At 71.7% G+C, this 874-nt stretch overlaps 1 protein-coding gene across 1 annotated transcript in view; it reads right to left on the bottom strand.

The window, feature by feature from the left end:
* The window catches only part of Grpel1 (GrpE-like 1, mitochondrial (E. coli)), a 4583-nt gene extending 4416 nt beyond the window's left edge, over positions 1–167 (bottom strand). Inside the window, exon 1 of the mRNA XM_013023974.1 lies at positions 90–167. Coding sequence (XP_012879428.1) covers positions 90–151 — 62 coding nt within the window. The 5' untranslated portion in view covers positions 152–167. The remainder of the gene's footprint in view (positions 1–89) is intronic.
* Positions 168–874: the final 707 nt, after the last annotated feature.

The following is an 874-nucleotide window of genomic DNA, read 5'->3' as shown; positions in this document are numbered from 1 at the left end:
CGGGGAGGCCCGCGGCCCGCGCCGAGGAGGCTGAGGCCCGAAGCGCCGGGCGGGAAACGGAGGCGGCCTTCCTGAGGACGCGCCCTTACCTGAGAGACAACGACAGAGCCGGGAGGCTGCGCCGCGCCGCCCGGACGCACCGAGCCGCCATCACCACCGCCGCTGCCGCCGTCCGTGCGCACGCACTGTGCGTGCGCGGGCACGCCTGCCGCCGTCCCTCCCGCTGTCCCTCCCGCTGCTTCTCTTTGGCCAATCCAGGATCACGTTTTCCGTGATGGACGGGCAATGGTCGCTAATATATGCGAATCACAACGAAGTACACGCCCCCTTCTCTCCGGAGGCGGAGTCTCCGGCCTCAGGGAGCCCGGGCGGTGAGGTGAGAGGTGAAGGGAACAGGGGGAGGCGCGTCCTCGTGGGCGGGACGAGGTCAGGGAAGAGCCAATGGATAGAGAGATTCTGGAGGCGTGCCCGGTGTGCTGGGGGCGTGGCTGCGTGGCCACGCGGGATAGAACGTGCGGACTGAGGCGTCGAAGGGAGGGAGGGAGGGGGGCGCGGCCGCGTTGCCCAGGGCTAGGGACGTGCTTGTCGGGTGTTGAGGGGTGCGGAAGAGGGACCCCCAGGGCGTCAGATGGGCCCGAGATGAGTGCGTGGAGTTGCAGCCGCTGCGTCCTGCGCCGGGCCGGCCTTTCCCGCAGCGAGGCCCTGACCCACCCAGCCCAGGTCCGGTGGCCACCTCGAAGCGGCCCGCAGGTGCTGCCACCCGGCGGCCACTTCGGGAACTGAACACGGAGCCGCCTCCGCGCCCCTCCACTCCCCAAGGGGAGGCCTGGGGCCTGCGGCGTCTCCCCGCCCCCCCCGCGCGAGCGCCAGTCCG

This window comes from Dipodomys ordii, unplaced genomic scaffold (genome assembly GCF_000151885.1).
Source record: "Dipodomys ordii isolate 6190 unplaced genomic scaffold, Dord_2.0 Scaffold71, whole genome shotgun sequence".
Classification (NCBI taxonomy): Eukaryota; Metazoa; Chordata; class Mammalia; order Rodentia; family Heteromyidae; genus Dipodomys; species Dipodomys ordii.
The sequence above is the reverse complement of the archived record's forward strand: the minus strand, read 5'-3'. Positions and strand labels throughout refer to the sequence as shown.